This window comes from Atractosteus spatula, chromosome 8, assembly GCF_055471065.1.
Source record: "Atractosteus spatula isolate fAtrSpa1 chromosome 8, fAtrSpa1.hap1, whole genome shotgun sequence".
In the NCBI taxonomy this organism is placed as follows: domain Eukaryota; kingdom Metazoa; phylum Chordata; class Actinopteri; order Semionotiformes; family Lepisosteidae; genus Atractosteus; species Atractosteus spatula.
Window position 1 is genome coordinate 32279028 of NC_142713.1, and position 19134 is coordinate 32298161.

The 19134-nt window shown below is 34.7% G+C and overlaps 1 protein-coding gene across 1 annotated transcript in view; it reads left to right on the forward strand.

Annotated features, from left to right (window-relative positions):
- Positions 1–17998, forward strand: part of LOC148829431 (metalloproteinase inhibitor 3) — a 29197-nt gene extending 11199 nt beyond the window's left edge. The window contains exons 2-5 of the mRNA XM_088923237.1: positions 5969–6051; positions 11422–11533; positions 12982–13103; positions 15396–17998. Coding sequence (XP_088779363.1) covers positions 5969–6051; positions 11422–11533; positions 12982–13103; positions 15396–15593 — 515 coding nt within the window. The 3' untranslated portion in view covers positions 15594–17998. The remainder of the gene's footprint in view (positions 1–5968; positions 6052–11421; positions 11534–12981; positions 13104–15395) is intronic.
- Positions 17999–19134: the final 1136 nt, after the last annotated feature.

Sequence of the window (19134 nt, forward strand, 5' to 3'; positions counted from 1 at the left end):
TAATCTCCGACTGCAACATGGCTCCATAAATGACACACAGGGGTTCTTTCTCCCACTTTATCTGCATGCCAGGCCTGTAAGCTGCATTATGCTCTTTGATAATCTAGACTCCCACATCCTGGCACAACCTACCTTGCACTTTAAATACACTGATCCCTAGCCCAAAGCCAATCATTATCCTCACAAAAATATGTAAAGCTGGCTGTGAGTAAGAATCTACATTAAACAAAAGAAAACTGAAGTATTTTCCTTATTTTTTTATTAACCTAAATCTGACACAAATTCTGTGTTAAAATGATACAGTATAGTGAGAAGTCATTCATGTACAGTACACTATCTTCAAAACACCAGTGATTACTTTTATTAGATAACTAAAATGGTAACACAGCTGCTTAAATATTGACATTACTTTGGTTTACAGAGTAGTAATATCATTAATCATCATACTCCATTAAATGTTAGTTATTAAGATTTAATAACACAATATTACCAATTAACTGGAGCCAATTTAGTCCATCTTGCTAACTGAGCATACTATCCAACTGTTTTGTAAAGAATTTCAGGTAATCTACTTCAATAATATGACTGAAATGCTCTTCCCTGACTCCTATAGCCCATGTGTTTTTGTGTCACAATTAATCATATATTAATATGCAGAGAAAATGTTATCATTGCCTTTATTTTCTGTTCAACACTAAGGAAAGTACGTTGCTTAACACGGGTTACCCAGTCCTGGTCCTGGAAGGCCAATGGGTCTGCAAGATTTCCAGGTCTTTTTAAAACACCAGCACCTGGAGATCTGGAATAAGTGGTAAACCTGTCCAATCTAGCCAGTAACAAGCTAATAAGCCCAGGCCGAGAACAGCTTGAGTGAAAAACTCCTGTCCCATGAAACTGTGCGTAAATCTGTTAAGTCTAAGCGTCAACCTTAGATTTCTTTGTGTATGAGAATGTTTCAGTGTCTAGGAGAAATCAGAATAAATACAATACCTACACTACTCCAGAAATTAAATAATTTAATCTAGCAATGTGGGGTTTGTTAGTTTTAAGATATTGTATATACTGCACACTTACTGTATAGTAAATATCAAAAGGGGGAGCAAGTTCTTATTTAAATAAAGGGAACTACTATGAGACCTTTCAGACTGTGATATTTCATACTTAATATTCATTTGATGAAGATAGCACTACACATGCCAGTGCTTATATTTTTAAGATTTGTGCTTACATTTAGAAAGACTTTGATTTTATTTTAAATTACTCAACCTACATGTACGTAGAATATGAGCCACTGGGTGAGCAACCGTACACAAAGGCAGACAGAAATGTATAGTTTTTATCAAGAAACATCAAGCTTCATGAAGTTCATCATAATTAAACCATAAAAAAGTACATGTAAAACATGTTTTCTTTGTCTTCTAAGTGATTGAAAAGCCGAATATCGATTGTCCAGTGGCTATTGACACCATTTCGATATTTCATACTTTAGAATCTGGAATATCACATTACATTTTCTGGAATACTTGAATTTTCCTTAGTAAAGCATTCTTCATATAATTATATAATGTACACATGTTGATTGAATGATTTACTTTATCTTATTGCTTTGATCTTTTTGACTCCTTATTCATTCTGCAAGAAAGTTATACATTTATTTCTGTCATAATACTGCCTATAGCTTGGAGTCCTTCCTGAATACTAATTCATCTTTTTCATCACCTTCTAAGGTATGTACTGTTTAAATAAGATACCAGAATCTGGTCTCTCAGTACTTCTAGCAAGAATGCCACAAATGCCATGCATCGCCTCTTCAACTCTGTGGTTCCTGAAAGGTTTAAGAATGTAATCCATGAAAGCCTGCAAAATACCTCACGGAAGGAAATTCCACATTAATCACAGGGTTCCACATTTAGCTTTAACTTCAACTACATTGCTTTCAGAAGAGCAGGTGAAATTCATGCTCTGTTGCATTTCTATAAGTAAGTACTTCTTGTAGACAACATGCAAATACAGGTACTCCAGTAAAAAGAAAAAAAAACATTCGTAAGGCTTAATGAGCCTTAGTTGTAACCAGACTCTCATCAATGTGACCATTTGTCTTGTGTCTGCATGGGTTTTCAGCCCAAGTCTATTCACCAGCAAAACAAAAAAAAATTGGACCATAAAACAAGACTTCTTGACCTCTACCAATCTTTAGGCAAATAAAGGAGTACACCAAGTGAAAGACTAATCACGTTAATGCGTTCATGCATTATTAATAACTGTGACACTTCAGGAAGTTTTTAAGATGAATTGTCTCTGATTGAATGTGCGTACTTGTCATTTGTAAAAATATTTATGGTATATATACCATAAAATATTCAGAGAATTCATAAAACATCAATCACAGAAATAATGCATAGCAAAATAAACAAACTGTCTTCAATAACAAACATACAGTACAGTATGTGACAGGATGTATGTGTGGAGCTTATAATAAAAATAAATTCACCTTATCCTCCATCACTTTTCTTAATTTTGTCTTAATCTGAAACAATTACCACCTGCCAGGCCTTTAACCAAAATACTCAATTAGTATTGGAAGCAGGAATTCAAGAGTTTAAACAATAATTATTTATGGATTATCTTTTATTTAAAATAATTATGTACAAAACTATACAACAAATGCATTACAATGATCAAACAAAATCTTATGTGTTTTGATTCCTAAATACTGTATATACAGACTAATACCAATAATCTTTGTTCTGCAAAAACAATGGCTGATTGGGTTGGAACATCACATTAAATCTGACTTTTTTCAGTTTTCTGACACTTTTCATCTTAAAACTCTTCTGAAATTACAGTATTTCATCCAGCAATAGGATTAAGGTTCCTTTGTCATTTATAGTACAGGGAAATAAGCCTAGAAGCCTAGGCACTAGAATTCTGAAATCCTGCAAATAACATTTTGCAATTGTTTTAAGAATTATAGAAACAGGTAAAAATGGAAAAGAATTTGAAGTTGGGCACATACTGTACATACACCTAGCCAAAATACCAGTAAGCTGTGGTAGACAGCACAAGACATATTTCTTATTGCAATACAATTTCAATTTTCTAATATTTTTGTAGATCTACAACAGCCGTTATTTTGAGTTTCAAATATTTTAAAATATATTTTGCTCTGCAGCACAAAACAGTTTAATTATGATAAGGAGGAAGTAATATCATCCATGACTCATGTGATATTTGGAGAAACTGATACTTAAAGATAATTGAAAGCTCTCTACCAGCAAATACAATCATTAAATAAATACAAAGATGTTTGTCATCCAAAATATAATCATATCCTTTAAATAACCTACTGGCTACACAAATCTATATGAACCACTGCCAACATAAGGCAAAGGGAGTCTAGTAGGGATCAATGACCTGCTAAATGCTAGTCATTCTTTCAGCACACAGCTAATGACACTTTGTTATGGTTACCAACTTGGCAGCTAAGGATCTGCTTGTTAGAAGAGAAACGTATGATCTAGTCTCCTCTGGACCACTCATAAATGTCTGCTGAGTACCAGCTGCATTTGGGAACAAAAATGAATTATAACTCTCCTACATGAACTAATTTTGTTCTGAATTCTTTACTCTGCTGTGCCATGGCATGACAGAATAGACACAGTCAGACCATCCTTCCTACAATAGTTGTGGCTATGGGATGTATACTTTGAAAAAAAGTTTACGTGCAAAACAAAATACACAAACATGTAAAAATAAAAAAAAACAGAGCTATGTAGACAGTAAGTCTCACAGCAATCATAGATTAGAATTAATGTCTATCATGTGCTATTCTAGGTGACTAAAGTGTTAGTTATGAAAATACTGTATCTCAAACACCTGAACTACACACTGGTTGTCAATAAATTAATAAGAACGCTTGATATAAGAAATCATGTGGTTGATTTTCATGTGCAGTGTAAACTACTACATAGTCTTCATTCTTTGGTTTGACATAGTAATAAAAATAAAACACTCAAAGTCTGCTACATCTCTTTTTGTAATTTCTTGAGTGTCTGAAGCTGAAAAAAACAATTACTCTGACATCTCCATGGAGTTCCTCTATTTTGCATTTGTAAGACTTTTCATTATGTAAAGAGTTTACAATGGAAGAACACACAGACATGCAACAGAATCCACACATTGGGCAAATTGGATAACCAAGGCAAATTGGGTCACCAAGAAGCACAGGGGCATTTCATCAGAATAACACATCACAATCCCTTCCAACGTGTCCATTGTAGTGCAGTGGTAATCTTTGAGCATTACAGGATTATCGCCAATGCCATTCTAAGACATTTTTGCTTAACATTTAGGCAAGAGATGCCCAAACTGCAAGGGTAAGGTTTGAAATTAAATGTCAGTGAAACTGCTTTTTAAATACTGTATATACTAATCTTACAGTATTATGGGTTACTACTAAGAAACAAAATATCAGATACATAAGAACATAGAAAAGATAACAAAGAAGAGGAAATACTTTAATAATAACTTCTTGAGGCAGTTGGTAGTTCATAGTTAATTGAGACAAGTTTCTCATCTAGCTGTTTTTTGAAAGAACCAAGGTATCAGCTTCAACAACTTGTTTGGGTAGTTTATTCTATACTCCCACAACCAACAAGAAGCATCAATAGGGAGACACAAATACTTGGATCTTGATTTGTTGATCTTGATTCTACAATTTCACATGGCACTTGTCCAGTTGTAAAGACGTTGCATTGGTTACATGAACCAGTTGTATCAGAGATACTTTATAAGAGATACTTCATAAGAAGGCTTTAAGTGGAGATGGTAATATATTAAAATTATCTTGATACTTTTGCCTGTTCAAAATATTCCAGTACGTACTTTATTCTTTATTTATTTGTTAATTTTGAGAGTTGATGACAACTGATGGTCTGTAGTTTGTTACTAATATATAAGAATAGCTACGATTCAAAGAAAGTGTGAATCAACAAAACACTTCATTTTACATTTACGTTGTATACTGACAGATTTCTGTAGTTTAATGTGTTTCCAGTTTCAGATAAATCAGAAAAAATGTAAAAATGAAAGTCTCCCTGTGACTGTGTGATACTTTGTCTGATATGAAAAGCAATTTGGCAAACTAATTTAAAATTTATGTTGGACTCATCGTCCCCTCAGTTTTGTCCTATGCTACTTATAGGACAAACCGAAGGAACAGAAAAAGCACATAAAGCTTTCAAACATACAAACAGTATGACGTTACATCACAGTTGTTGTCAGCAGGGTGCTGCAACCAAAAGACAGGAATAATAATCCAATTGCTGAGCTCTTTCTGTCAGCCAGGCGATTGGTAGGCAAATACAAAAGAGAAACAAAGTTTTCCTTATTAAAATGGGGAAGGATGAAACAGGCAGAAGTCAAGCTGAGTGGGACAGATTGTAGCACAAAGGAATATCTGAAGGACAAAACAGGCAAAGTTCACAACATGGTGCTCAGTCTGAGACAAAATCTAAAAACAGTCAAAAAGCAGAAAAGCGATAATCAGAAACTGGGAGTGAAAAAGAGTTGTAGTCAAAACAGAGTTCAAAGCCAGGGAATGAAAAAAAAGCACAAGGATATGCCAGGACTTGAGAAAGAGACTCAATGATGGAGAACTGAGTGAGGGAAATGTGAGGCCTTAAATACACTGTGATAATAAGGCAAATGGAGTTAACTGGGAGCAGGAGATATAGAGAAATGCCCAAATCAAGTTCGTACAGCATGGGAGGGTGTTTGAATCAGAGCAGGAATGAATGAAGTTGGCTGCCATATGGACCTGGGGCTGTGTGCCTACCCTCGCAAAACTGTTACATATAAAGACCAAAATACCTCCTCCAGTTTGTAACTCTTCTTATGTTCATATTAGAAGGAACCAAAATGGTTATAATCAAATTAATCTAAATAACTCTAATCTTTGTATCCACAGTAATCCGAGCAAAGGTGGTAGGAAAGAAGTTGCTGAAGGATGGACCATTTGGGACAATGCGCTACACTGTCAAACAGATGAAAGTAAGACACAGGATTACTTAAAAAGCTAAATGAAGACTTACTATTGTATAATATGGTTGATTTCAAGGAAACATTCTAGCTGCAGATATACAATATTAGAAAAAGTTATGGAGGTAAAACCAAAAATTTGTATGTAACTAAAATTACACATTATATCAGAACTCTTTTTATCAAAACATTTTTAATACAGTATTAATACAGTATTCCATCCTCTTGTTAAAATGTTATTGGCTGTGAAGCTACCAATATAAAGTGCCACTCACCTTCAAACCCACATAAGAGAAATGTGGTGAACACTTATTATTGGTAAAAACATATTACATGACAAAAACATAGAAAGCAAACCTTTAATGAAAGCTAGAGTACTCCCATTGACAGACTGCTGTCCCACTTCACATTACATTGACTCTGAGGGGGATTCGTGAACCTAGTGTTGTTACCAATAGGAGAGGTTGAAGAACAAATACTACAAAACCAATGTCAAGTTCCTTATCTGAAATTGTCTACATAAGAGATGATGGTGAAGTGGAGATCTGAAGAGTAACTCTGCTAAAAGCAAAAGGCTTATAGTAGGCTGGGCAAACGATTTTTATTTTTTTTAAAAAGAAATAAAAAATGAGATATAATGATGTGTTCCTGCTTAACTTAGACATCGCACGACTTTAAAACCTATAAAAACGGGTTTCGAGAGTTAAAAACCACTTTTTATGCGCGAAAAATGGGTGATTTTTCTTCCTCGTGATCAGCTCAGAATCTTTGTGTACGCTGTAAGGTTTTTACTTCTTAATTAAATGTTTAAAATACACGAATTTCATAAAGACAACACACGTTTCGAAGAGAAAAAATCCCATTCTTTTCTCTTCCTGGTGTGTGAAACTGATCAGCAGGTCTTTTTTTCCCAATCAGAGGCTCTGAAAACAGCGTACCGCCCACTGCGCTCCGTCAGAGAGGGGCGCGGCACCGAGAGAGGGAGGAGGCGCGGAGCTCAGCAGTACAGAACGAACGTTCTACTGCCTGGAGCGCTTATGGCACCAATCGCGTCTGCACTTATAACTTAGTTTTTAAAATAATCAAGCAATATGAACCATCTCTTTTTACTTTTAAGTCCCTTAATTATCATTAAGCACAACTTTCTCACCACTTAGACTATTTTTTGATACCATCCTCAGACAAAGCAGAAACTTGTTGTTCTGTCTAATGACATTACAAGTGGAAAGATTACAGATTTTAATCGTCTTTAATTTTGTTACACATTTTAGAAACGTTTCATCCATACAAACACCACAAAACTATTCTCGATTGTATATCTGAATGGTATGTTACACTTAGTTCACTGTTTTAAATACATCTAATTAAGAAAGTTAGGTGTTAGCATAAACTATTAGCAATCAATAATATTAAATTTAGCACTGTAATAAGTTATTGCACTTTCCCCCGCATCTTGTAAAAATATATTTTCATTGTTCAAATATACATTAAATCTGACTATCATATAATAAGTTAAATACGAAACTAAAGAAAAAATAGGGTTAAATATAATTCAAAATATTTTGCTAACAATGTTAACTGTTTATGAATAATAAAATGTATTAACTAAGGAGTAGGATGGCACAGTTGTTAGTATGCTTTTTGTTTTGTTTCTTTTTCATAAATACAACAGTAGTGCCTGATGTCTCAGTGGCTTTCAAAATTAAATTATGCATGCAAACCTGTGAACTAGAAAGATAACTAAGATATCCATCCATTTATAATGGTGGCGAAGTGGTTAGCATTGCTATCTTGCAGCACTGGGGTCCTAGGTTCAATTCCTGCCATCCTGTGTGTGTGGGGTTTGCATGTTCTCTCTGGGTTACATGGGTTTTCTCCATATGTGTGATATGACTCCCTCTCGCACTCCAAAACATAAGGAAGCTTAAGGAAACAGCCTTTCCACCTCTCTTGCACATCAGTATCCATACCTAGTTATTTAAACAAATTGCCTCTAATTATAAACATCTTAATATGCTGGCTCTGTGGATCCGCATCAGCTATGTTTGCCCATTACTTCAATTCATGTGCATCCAACACACAGTTCAATGCTAGCAACTACACAAAATCTAAAATACAATCCTCATTTCAGTATCTATGTAAACATACAGTCTGTTAACTTCATCATCTTCATCAAAAGTATGCCTAACCCCATTAGGAAGTGTTCTTGTTATCAGTGTATTCCCCAGCTTTCCTAAAATTATCTTCTTCTTACCAACATCTCTAGTCTTTTATCCTGCAATAACTCAGCCAACACTTAAATCTCCAAAAGCTGCTTGTGTTAATTTCTTTAAATCACAAATATCATGTGTAAATACTGGCCATGTAATACTCTGCATTGTGGAATAATAGTTTATTTTAAAGGGAACTAGAGAAATCAAGAAAGGCTTTTTTTCTAGAATTAATAAATGCACATCCTGTTCACTGGGGAAATTAAATCCACACTGAGCAATCTTCAATATGTTCAGAATATGACAGCGAGAATCCTATCAGGGATGCATTACACCTGTTTTCAAGTCCTTGCACTGGTTACCTATCAGGTTTCGAGTCAACTTCAAAATCCTCATCCTCATTCAGTACTTACAGTATATGGCTTATTATCTGTCTACTCCCCACCTTTGTCCGTCTGACTCTGGTCTTCTAGCTGTCCTCAAGAACATCTACATTCTGTAGGTGACAGGGTCTTCTCTAGCTGCACCCCAGAGCTCTCAATTTGTATTCCCAGTGATATCAGTCACGTACCCTTTACTTTGTAATCTGTGGTCCTTTTATCTGTTTTTACATCTACTGTATTGCTTTGAGATGCCACTTTTAAAGGTGGTATATAAAATAAAGTTTTTTATTATTGTTATAGAGAAACATGATCAGATTTTCCCTGGTTCAGAAAAAAAGATCTAAAGTATACTAGTTTGTCACTCTTCTCATTCCCTTTGCTAAATGACTTTTCATACTAATCTGATCAATCTAACTGCCTGTTTTCTGTGCTTTCTCTATCCTGCTAGATTTGCAATTATTCTGAAAATTTTCTTCTTGAAATAACTCATTTCTAAATACCTTTTTTCACTGTTAACATCTTGCAGCAACTCTGCGACAAAACATACACTTAGCTCAACCTGACAGTTCATCCTGCTACCAACATTGAATAAAAAAAATCTTAAGATTTCTATATTTATGTCTTTATTTAGTGGTTTCATTAGTGACAAAGGCTAAACTTTCTTGGAAAAATTTATTTTATGTGTTGTGGAAAAAAACTGACTTGCTTTAACAAAATATGTTTACAAATCCTTTCACCTGGCAATCTACCTGAATGCCCAACTATCTGAGAAGCCCTCCATGAAACCATGGTTGCTATTAATTCATTTAGGGCTCACTGACAGAATTGCTGTTTTTTATGCATGCTAATTTTCTGATTCCTCACTCTGTTTCATGTTTATAGATAAAACTATTGATCGCGAAGGGAAATTGATGTACATGTTCATGTACATGATGAACATGTTTGCATGTTCTTTTGTAACATACACCTTTTTGTGATTTTTTTGTATATCTAAGCAAGTGTTCCTGCATCCCTCTTCTGCACTATAGTCATGGCTTTTTTTCTGTTTGCTTATTTCAAAGCAACATCTCCTCCATTTCTAAAACTTTTTGCTCATGTGCATTTTTGTAGTTTTTACACCTCTAGCACTTTAACGTCCTGAATTTTCATTTGCCTTAATTTGTAGAATGAATTTGAGTTTTAGCCTTAAAAAGCTTAAGTTTTCACTATCTTTTGTTTCTTGTCCTACAACTGTTATTATTGATCACCGAATTATTGTACTTGACATGACTTCATTCAGCCTTTCCTGAACGTCTATGACAGGCAGAGAGAGTGCTGTTTCTGGTGCGATCTTTTGCAGCTGACATTTCAGTTTTAAACGAACAAGAAATTAGATTGTTCATAAATCACTTATTCTATATAAACACAGCGTAATTGCCCTCCGAAAATCCTCTTTTTCTTGTTCGTTTTAGAGACCTTGATCGAAACTGATTTTAGATGTCAGAAAGGATTTATTTTCTCTGTATTTCCTACATTGCTTTGTCGAGATTTTAACTTTATATTTAGGCTCAGATTTCAACTATAAATCGTACAGTAATTAATAGCAGTAAATACTGATGTTTTGCTCCCTCTTACCACAAAAATATATATGTTTTATAGCTGGGATGAACTTTATTTCGTACGCGTAGCTACTACGGCTCGGACACGGAACAGTTAAAGATGGCGACAAATCACGGACCCAGAGGGGTGGGGGGGGGGGGCGTCTTCTCGCCTCCATAACTAAAATGCCAAATAGGAGTGGCTTAAGCGACATACACAGTCGTGTAACTGACAGTTTGAGGTAGCCTATCGTGTAAATTTCGCTTTGTTGCTGATAGGTTAAGCTTTCGAAACTCTGCCCCATAGTCATGTGACTGATTTTTCGCCCTGTTTCATTGGTTAAACGCAATGATCACAAGCACCACCATGGTAACTGGGATGTGTAGTTTTTAATTCCGTTTGAATTATAACTGTACGTACTGTCTTCATATTTGGCCAGGGCTTTAAAGAGAAGGCGCGCCAAAAAATTTCGGTGCCGTCGTCTCCGCTTTAAATGTACCCCCGTGCTGGAAGAATTTGACCTCGGAACGTTTCCCCAGCCTACTATAGTTTTCATGAAGAACAGTGACATACTGTACACAGAATAAAATGTCCACAGTGGGTGTGTAGCTGTAAATAAATGTTTGCTTTATCCTTTTATGTTCTGTTTCCACTCCCCAGCAAAGACTTACTAGCCAGTAAATGTTAAAAAGTGAAAAGAAAAATCATCCAACATAATCCATTTCTTGCTCCTTCATACCTCTGTTCAGTAGGACATCCTTATTTGGAAAATGTAAGCCTCCTACTTTCATCTGCTCTGCTTCTGCCTTAACAATGGCATCAGGTTTTCCTTATGCCATCACACAATTTAGCTGAAATCTCAGTCCAACAGCCTCATATTCCTTGCATGAGACTTTTCAGTTTATATCCTGTTAGCTTTCTGTCTGAATTGTAAACACAATTGGTTCAACACTGTATAGTCTCTTCAGAATAACATAGCTTTTACATCATTAACATAACGTTTTATATCCATCCATCCATTTTCTAACCACATCATCCAATTCAGGGTCACAGGGAATTATTTACATCACATACAATATGTGAAAATATACAGAAAAAACCTATGGCAATGTTATGCATATTACTTGTGCATTTAAACACCCGGTACCTTCTTTTGTTAATTATTTTACATTTTACACTCACTGCTGTGTTTTAAAACTTGTTTATTTCAGATGTACAAAGGGTTTAATAAAGTGCAGCATGTTCAGTATATCTACACAGATGCTTCAGAGAGTTTATGTGGAGTTAAGTTTGACGTCAACAAGTACCAGTATCTGATAACTGGTGAGTCTCTTTTAAATTACTTTGTGTTATGATTTATCTAAACTTTCTCTTAACTTGTGTAACTGGGCAGAGTGGTGGCTCTGTGGCTAAGGATCTGTGCCTGTGGCTGGAAGGTTACCAGTTCAAATCCTGCAGCTGGCAGATGAATCGTTGGAGCAAAAGCTGTATCATATATACACATCCATGTATAATATTATAAACATAAAACATATGTTTTATGTTTATAAAACATATGTTTTTTATACCATCATAGTTACAAACTATTAGTGCCCATGAGGCACCTGTATAGCAATACTAAAGGCTTCTTTGACAACCTTTGCTGAATATTTTTCTAATCTTAGCAATTCTCTATGATACAGGAAATGATTCTATAGTATATCATTGACATGAACATATTTTGAATGTTACAGCTCTCAAGATAGCTTCAGTTGTATCTGTCTTATTTTACTAATACAGAAACTAAAAGAAAAAAAACAAACCTTCTAAAACAACATGTTGTTAATGAAAAGGGTATATTACTTTATTAATGTAAATTACAAAGTTAGCATCTTCTCCAAAATCTTAGTATGATGTTTGCACACCTCAGCCTAGTTTTGCTCCTTAAGCAAGAAACTTCTCTAGTTGCTTTAGACTTCTTCTAAGCTTATGTAATTAAAAGTCTTTTTTTAACTCAGATACCACATGTTCTCTTTGAGTTTGTTCTTCATGGGCTGTTTTATTGTGAAATTTGTTACAGTTTTCTTGAGTGCAAAGCTTTTTCTTTGCCTTTCTAGTTTACATGCTTGCTGGAAAGTCATCCATATATTATCCAGAGCTATGTTTAGAGTGGAACAGTGCACCTGTTACAGGGTTACTCTGCCGCCTCATGTAATAAGCCATGAGTGCCTCATTTCTATAAATAGAACTGAATGACCTTTGGAAAGTCTGAAATAAGGTGTTAGTTTTATAGGCAGTTACAAGACTGGTACACTTACAGTACAATACTACAGAAAAACCCGACCCTTGCACAGCTCAGTAATTATTTATATAGCAACTATTTCAGAAAAGGTCTGTTTGTTGTAGAATGGTTTATCTGCATAAAAAGTAGAGTGAAGAGTAGAACAATGTAATGTCTTGTTTACATTCAGACATTTCTTTGTATATAATTTTCTATGACACATATAGTAACTAAAATATGTATGCACTGTATACACAACTACCAATAAGTGTTCTTAATTGAATGTCAGTAAATAAACCAGTATAACATGTTTTCCATTTTCTTTGAAAAGTTAAGTTCATTTGAAAACTGTTGACTGCGCCTGTGTTTGTAAGATGTTTTCATGTAAAAATGGGGTAATGTTCATCTTCAAAAAGAAAGAATCTAAATTTAAGTGACTGTAAAAAATTTTTAACTTTTATTGATCTGTCTATCCACCTCTTCTGAATGTATGCTTGGACCTCTCATGCAGGCAGAGTTTTTGATGGAAAGGTGTATACAGGACTGTGCAACTTCAATGAGAAGTGGGAAAGACTGACACTGTCCCAGAAGAAGGGGATCAACCATCGTTACCAGCTGGGCTGTAACTGCAGGGTGAGTTGGCTATGGTGTACCACCAAAAGGAGCACCCACAACAACCATCGCTCCGTGAGGACACCAGGCAAACACATGCTGTGGTCGAGCAAATTATCAAACTCGTCACAGCCGAGTGAGCTTCACCCTTTTGGAAACTGAGAGGAAAGGCTGCAAATGTCATAAGAGGAAAATATATCTGTTTCTGCAGTGAACAAGAGAAGGAGGCTCTGAAAGGTCTTCTATAAAAGAAACTAAGGTGTTAGGTTCTGCCGCTAAAAGATATGCTTTCATCTCATCTTTAACCTCTAAGGGTAAAATTAGACATTAAAAATGGAGAATAGTTTTGGGTTCCACTGTGGCATACGTAGCTGTTAGCGTTGCTGCCTTACAGCTCTGGATCCTGGGTCTGATTATGGACTGGAACACCTTGTGCATGATGACTGCATGTTTTCTTCAGGTGCTTTAGTACCCTCCCACACATCAGAGATGTGCTGGCTGGGTTACTTGGTATTCCTAAATTTCCCTATAAGGTCTGGCATCCTGTTCATTGTTCAGTACCGCCTCAAACCCTATGTCACCAGGACAGGTTTCACCTTGTTGCGACCCATAAAAGGAACAAGAACCATTTTGCTAAAGGATGAACTGACAAATACCTTTTGATAGGTTTCTAAATTAGATTCATGCACTCTTAAGAACCATCTACATGTAAAATTGTGACACAGTATAAAGCGAGAAAATCTATTTCATAATGATGGAGGTCGTAAGTCTGACAGTAGATTCTAATGATTCTTTTTCTTCTTATTTCAACCTCATGTTCTATCCCTTCATGTGTAACCTGTTCCTGTAGACACTAACCAGCTACCATAAATATTTCAGTTTGCAATGCAGCTACAAACATCTGTGCAGTCCATTGGCTAAATCATAAAAATAAGTACATGAGCCGGCAGAATACATTTTGCATGTCTGTGCCTTGGAATTGCAGCTGACTAAATTATATTGAATGGCCCATCTCGGAGCAAGATTAAGACTCTCCGTCCGGGTTAAAATAGCAACATAATTGTGAGTTGCGACCAAACATAGCAGATAACATTACAAATCACAAAATGGAACACAAGAGACTTTTTGCTGTATTCAAAGATTAGCATCTGAAAATGTTCAGATTTCAGCACCTCTGCTTCTGTTACGCTCCAGTCAAACCACAGCAATAGACTTTTTTGTTTTCCTTTAAGAAACAAATTCCTTTCCCGCAGAAGTTTCCAGAACAGGCTGTACAATAAACATGTATAAAGCGGTTTTACAATACTCTATTGTCTGCAGCCTTGTGCAATCTGTAATATTAAGCAAACTGTTTGAAAGCTGTACTTTCAAACAGAAATAGTTCAGATTCACCTCTCTACTATTTCACATTGAAAGGGGGCTATGGATGAATAAACTAAACTGTTAGCTCAAGCTAGTTTACAATTGGTTATTTTTTATAAATATTGTTTTGGTTTTTGTGAATGTCAGTATGAATTGCTAGGTGCTTTACAAAAATGTGAAATCGTCAAACCAAAATTGGTCACAGTAGCAAAGGTGCCTCCTCCATTACTAAAAGATATGGAATAAATTTGGAAATAAATTTGACATTTTTCAGTTGTCATCTTGACAATCATAGATGTAAGACAAATTATCTTCAGGTATGTTCGATTTTCATGAAGTCACTAGGAGCAGGACAAGGACTGAAAGCCCTGGGTTAAAGTGTTTTCTTTCTCTTGTCACACTAACTGATTGGCTAATCACTGAGCCTTGCAAGCTACAAGGCTCTTCTTAAATGTACTGTAGCATGCCTTACATAGAAGGTAATTGTAAGCCTTTTGTCTTGTTAGCATACACACAAAGAAAATATGCATCATATTGTTTAGCAAATTGTTTGTCAAAAATGTATTCATACCTTATTTTTGAATTCACAGAGCAATCATAATCGATTTAACACTTTGAGTGTCAAGATATCTCAAAGAATTTTACAATGGAGGTCACAAATGTATAGCACATCAAAAGAATATATTGGGAAGTAAGAATCAATTTAAAGCTTGATTTCTGATTTTTTTAAATCTATATGTTTTTAAAACAAAACTATACTAGAAATTCCTCTCCTTTGTGTTCTCAAATGTTATTAGGTAGATACAGGTATTATGATTTTCATGTAAATGCATTGCTTCAGCATTACTCAATGCTATGACTGCTACGTTAGAGACTGAATGCTTCCTTTGTTTATTCTACTGTGTTATTGTTGCTTGACGCTTTATCTAAAGTATGCTTGTGTGTTTATAGATTAAGCCCTGCCACTACCTGCCCTGCTTTGTGACTTCAAAGAACGAATGCTTATGGACGGACATGCTTTCTTACTATGGATACCCTGGATACCAGTCCAGACACTATGCCTGTATCCAGCAAAAAGAGGGTTACTGCAGTTGGTACCGTGGAATGTCATCCCGTGACAAAACCATCATCAATGCCACTGATCCCTGAGCTGCTACTCACCCACAAATAGAGCTTGATAGGACTCTAAAACTCTTAATCCAACGTGACGACCATGCCATGACAAATTAGTGCCTGTTTCCTTGCAGTGCTAGCACTTCAAAAACATAAAGACTATGCTGTACATTTTGTTTCTCAGATTTTATATTTTCTCCAGTCCATAACCTTTTTCTAAATTTTGTTTTGCTTGTTTTTTTAAATTAAAATATATCTTTGATTCTGAATATTCCTTAAATTCCCAGTCATACAGGGTCATATTATAGAGAATAAGGATGATGACAACATACTAAATCATTTGCTAGCATGCTAAGACTTCATGAATTATGGACCCTTCTTCTTTGAAAGAATGCTATGATAGGCAATAATCTAGTTAATTTATCCCTCCTTCCCTTTTAAAACTGGTGAGGGAGGGAAGTAATGACAAAGGTTCAAAAAGTGGGTCTCAGCTTAGAGCTCAATGATAATGCTTCATTTTCATTTTCAAGTCTTCTCCTACAGTATGTACTTCCATCTCAGTTGATGACTCTAGGATATTTTGAGATTTATGCTTTTGGATCTTATCACAAATTCCTGTCAGAGTACTTATATTTAAGAAAGGACTTTGAATGTTATTTGCTGATTCTGTAGAGTATATATAAATTTTAACGGTATCATATTTATTATAATTTGCTTCTCCTTTGCTCTTAAAATTAGTTTTATGTTTTAAAAAGAAAATAAGCTGATAACACATATGCTTTTAAAGGAAAAATCATGTTAAACAAACTGTTTCTTGTCTATTCTCCCTTTTAATTTTGTATGAGATTATATACTGTTCCCATTATTCCTATATTGGAATTAAACAGTTCTCCACAAAATCTTCAATGATATCATATTTTAAACCTGTTCTACAGACATTTTTATTATCCTTTTGAATCTCTGTATATACTATACACGAAATAAGTATATCAGGGCATGAAAAGGTGACCATCTCATCAGTATAACATTTTTTCATTTAGGTCAACAAGACGATACATTTTTAGACAATAGTCATTTCAATGGGAAACAAAATTACTGTAAGGATAAACTAATGAAACTACAAGAACTTCCATCAGCTAGTGATTTCTATTAAAACTGTTTAATCAGTACAAGTTCACATCTGTATTCTGTTTCTTGAATGAAGAAATTAAAGTAAGTTTATCTAAAGGTTAAATAAGCTTTGTTTTAAAAAAGAATATTATCACACATGAAATGTAAATCCTGCACCGATTTGTATTTCTGCTAATTATACATGGTACTTCTTTAAAGCTTGTTCATGCCTTGGGTACTAAAATGATAGGACACTCTGGCTCTCAAGTTGAGATTTCTGGAGAAATAATTCAGCATATACACAAATTTTCTTATTTGCTTACAATATATGCTTTGACAAAATGGTTCAGAATAATATATTTTCACTAAACATTTATATTAGTTTGTTTGTTGTTGTTTTGAGAGGTCTCCAATAATATCTTCAATTCATTCCTCTGTAGAAGTGAAGTTGTCACACCACTGAGGGAAGAAAGGCAATGAGAGATTTTACCTTAAAAGGACTAGATAGATTTAAAAAAATTCTTTCAAGAATTGTAAATTAATTTTCTGCACTGCTTTTACTAACTTCATCGAGAAAAGAAAGATCCATAATTCTTAATTAGCCTTTGACATTAGTCATTTGCCTTTATAAAGCTGTCCTTCAGACCGTTTCTTTCCATATCAGATAAGTTTTTATGATAAAAATCAAGACAAAACTGAAAAGCTAGTGCTATCAGAGATCCAGTATCACACCTCTCTGACAACAGCATCCTGCTCTCTCCACACCCAACACTGAGATTTGGCAGGATTTATATTGTCAAACGGCAATAGTGCAGTCTTTCCCTGGAAACACTGCTAAAATAGTGAAGCTGATTTACAAAGCAACTTTTTACAGTGTTTTTAAACATAACCCCCTCTTGCCTTCTTAGGGTACAGGACAGAAACTGTCTATGGATCACAACCTCGGTGAATCTCTTATGGTACCAGTTGCTTTGCCACTCAAAGAGCATATTATTCATCTGTTAAAGTAATGCTGATTTTTGCTTTAAGACCCAGTTGTTGTGACAACTTTCCTTCAGTATTTTAGTTCATGTATACATGTGTAGTTCATGTGTAAATACACTATCTTCTTAACATAAGAACTGCCTATGTCACACTGATTCCACATGAGTTGAAATACAATAGATGACACAAAACTGTACTTACAGACGCTTTCTAAATTGGGAGTATTTGAGAGAATATGTAAACACTGATTTGTGGGGCAGAAATTTCCTGTAGGGGTTACAGAAATGTTTGTTGATTTTTAATCTTTGTGTTTTATATTTTTGTAATAAAGATGTAATGAAAAACAATCTGAAGACTTTTCAACATGTTTGATAAAAGGCATTATTTTAATTAATTGATTATAATAAAAACCATACACTTTAGTTTGCCCATGGGTTACAGTTGGTCCCAAATAGCCATTATTAAAAATGATAAACATCTTACACAATTCAGGTGGGGCTCCACGGCCGAAACGTTGTGTTCTCTTTCTTCTTTTTTTCAGCATGGAATAAACCTATTACTTGTTCCTTTGCATCTTACTCAATTTACACATCTTCCAAATATTATTCAGCTGGTAAAGGTTGTCAGATGTTAGATTAAAAACAGATATTTATATTCTTGTAATAAGACCTTTGAAGCAAAAAGGACTGGAATTTAGTGATCACCAATCAAGAGTAAACGATTGGTTTCTTAAATCCTTTTAGATTAAAATAACAATCTGTGTGGTTTTACTATCACAAATATGTACAAGACAGTGTAATGATGTGAGGGTTTTTAATGTACTGTAACAATTAAAAAGTTGAACGGCAAATTGAGAGAGTGCTCTTGACGACTAAGTTATCAATCAAAATAATTTAGCTTCACAAAAGCTTTCTAAATATATCCTATGCAGAGTCATGGTTGTTGGTATCTGAGGAATGTCCCTGTTGGTTGTTGTTAAACGAACCCTTTGTGATGAAATGAAGTTGCTTTTTATCCCAGGTCTACAAAAGGAAATCACAGGTAGTTGCCATGTGATCATTATTTGAAATATTTGAAAGTGAAGTTTTATTCTATTAATGAAACTATTTGTACATTGTAATAACACACTGTTATTCCAGATCTCATTACAAATCAACATGCAGGAATTCGTTTAAAATTAAAGATTCTTTTTTTATATATAAAAATACAGTCTCCTAACAATATTCAAAAGTGCACAAGTTATAGACAGTGCCATGATACATCAATATACTGCAGTCTAAAGAAATGACTCATTTTGAAATTTAAGTACTGGCCTTAGTTTTTAAATAGCTATCTGTGCCCATAGACTTGTTTTATTATCAAGATTAATATAGCTACTTTTTGCCAAATGAATGAGGCCTGCGGGAATAAGATATTTAAGAATAATGTTCATAGTTCCTCAGAATATGCAGTCTTTTATTCCACAAGTCACCAATATAGGCAG